This window comes from Montipora capricornis, chromosome 2, assembly GCF_036669925.1.
Source record: "Montipora capricornis isolate CH-2021 chromosome 2, ASM3666992v2, whole genome shotgun sequence".
In the NCBI taxonomy this organism is placed as follows: Eukaryota; Metazoa; Cnidaria; class Anthozoa; order Scleractinia; family Acroporidae; genus Montipora; species Montipora capricornis.
The window spans coordinates 352,462-355,000 of record NC_090884.1 but is presented as its reverse complement, the minus strand read 5'-3'; the positions used below and the strand labels follow the sequence as shown (position 1 = coordinate 355,000).

The 2,539-nt window shown below is 36.2% G+C and overlaps 1 protein-coding gene across 1 annotated transcript in view; it reads left to right on the top strand.

The window, feature by feature from the left end:
• LOC138038331 (adenylate kinase isoenzyme 6-like) overlaps window positions 1–1,809 on the top strand; it is a 4,069-nt gene extending 2,260 nt beyond the window's left edge. Inside the window, exon 3 of the mRNA XM_068884136.1 lies at window positions 915–1,809. Coding sequence (XP_068740237.1) covers window positions 915–1,095 — 181 coding nt within the window. The 3' untranslated portion in view covers window positions 1,096–1,809. The remainder of the gene's footprint in view (window positions 1–914) is intronic.
• Window positions 1,810–2,539: the final 730 nt, after the last annotated feature.

Sequence of the window (2,539 nt, the reverse complement as noted above, 5' to 3'; positions counted from 1 at the left end):
GAGCGATAACAAATTTGGAAACTGAATGAGTAAATCACAAAGCAATCTTGAACCTATGAAAAGAATGTTGTCAGTATTGTCCAGGGAGTTGAGGTGGATTATTGTCGAGAATGAAACATATGAAAGATTATACTATTAATTTATGGTCCCAAGGGAAACAGTTTTGTTTTCCTGAGAGTCCTGATGTTTCCTGAGGGACCATAATTAAGTGCTTTGTTATATATATTTTAGACTTCTCTTTCAACAATCGCAGCAAAACCTCCGGCGCCAGCAACAACTGCGGAATTGTTTCCCGGTCAGGATACATTTAAATTTGATCAGGGGCACGTGACCAGGAATCAACTAAAAAAATAAAATAAAAAATAGAAAAAAAAGAATCAACTAATCACAGTGCTTGTTATGTTGATATTTGTCCTTGCTTCTAGCAAATATATATTAATTTTTGGATAACAACAACAAACAGAAGAAGAATGATAACACAAGCTAATAGGGGCATATTAAAATCACCTCATGCAACTAGCTACTATGTTCATGGGGTTGAATTAACTACAAGGCCATGTGCAATGATAAATTTGAAAATATCATTCTAATTGTGTTATCTCAAAAGGCTGTGGGGAATAAAATAAGGATTTGTGTCAGTTTATTTCCCAGTTCTTGTTTTCAAGAAAATTGAAGAACTGTCTGTTTTGGAAGCCCAATAATGACATGTTAATGTACGTGTATATACATGTAACCAGTAATAATAAAATTAGTCTTATTATTGTTACATTATCTTGGTCTGCAAATGATAATGATCAGCGTTTATCCTTTTCTCACAAATGCACTGCAGAAGAGCCACCACAAATCATTGTACATGTAGATAGCAAACAGCATAACTTACATTTTTTAATGACGTTTTTTCCCTACTGTTCCAGGGGTTACAATGGAAAAAAGTTAAGCGAAAATGTGGAATGTGAAATAATGCAAACAATCTTGGAGGAAGCAAGAGATAGTTATAGAAAGGAAATAGTTCATGAACTGCAAAGCAATTCCACTGATGAACTTGAAAATAATCTGGAGCAAATAGAAGCTTGGATTCAACAGTGGTCTGGCTAAAAGAAAACTGCTGTCTCCTTATCTTTATGAAATTAAGAGTATTTATTGCTAAAGAAATAAAATAATAAATGGTGATAATTGAGTAGGTGTTGCCAATGTGAAATAGTTTCAAAAATTTGGTTTTATCAACGGAGTTGATAATGTAAATTGGCCACCGTACATAGGTTCTAAAAACTGACGTTTCGAGCGTCAGAGCGTTTATCGCGAATCCTTCGTGGATTCGCTCTGACGAAGGGTTAACGCTCGAGACGTCAGCTTTTAGAATCTCTGTACGGTGGCCAATTTACATTATCAACTCCGTTGATAAAACCAAATTTTTGTATACTACTTCCCCACCGACTCAGCACCACAGTTTCTTTAGAAACTACCCCCTTCATGAAATAGTTTCAGTCAAGTTATTTCCAAAGACAACAAAGGTATGGCAAAAGCGTCAACAAGAGCACCAAATCTACTCTCAGCATTTTTCCAGGCTTGTTGCAGAGCTCCGTGCACGGAGCATCGTCGATAAGAAAATAGGGTAAGCGATTTGGTTTTGGTTATGACGTCATCGTACGACTGTCTGTTCTTAAGTAATGATCCGTGTAAGGTGGATAGCAATTTCCTTTGTTATGCGGCAACGGGGCTTTCCCCACATAGGAATGTTGTCATTTTTACACAGAGAATGCATAAACCTACAGGAAGGCAGTTAACGCAATAAAATTCATTTACAGCCCACTTTGAAAGGGCGTTTTTTTGTGTTAAAAGATTTTGACCAATCACAAGAGTTGAAAACAAAAGCCAAGAAACGTTTACAATTTTACATGTTCCCCACATACGATTTCTGTGGAATTCATTTAAACTGAGACCAGATGAAAGATGAAAGATGGTTGGAAAGTAAGGATGAATATAATACTGCTTTTATGAAGTTTTGTTAACTTTTGCTGTTTAAGCCAATCAGAAGTAAGTACAGACAATAGAAAAGTTATCACCTTTTTGCATACCAATTGAATTCCAACATGTTCGTTGCCGTTGTTGCTATCGTTCTTATCTGGACCGTTTCTTAAAGTGCTACTATGATCAAAAAACCACTTCCTTTTTTTCATCAGATGTTGAAAGTGTGATGCTTAACACTTAACTGGCAAAATTTTTAGCTTTGATTTTTACCCAAAGGTTGTTCACTTTGAGTGTCAGTTTTGGATTTCACGGTCAGCCATTACTCACGTTCAAAACTGACAGATTGGACCTCAGAGGATTGGATCTAGAGAAAGTGACGTCATTAAAATTTAAGCGTGTAAACGCAGCTTATTATATATGCAAAACACGAGTTTGAAAGTCTGTAAGTCCGAAACTCCCATTGCATTGTATTCTTAAACTACCGAGTCTTTGACGCCACTTTCTCCTCAAGCCAGCTCTCTCAAGATTTTAAAGTTAGTAATGGCGGACCATTAAATAGGAAAATCCCGGT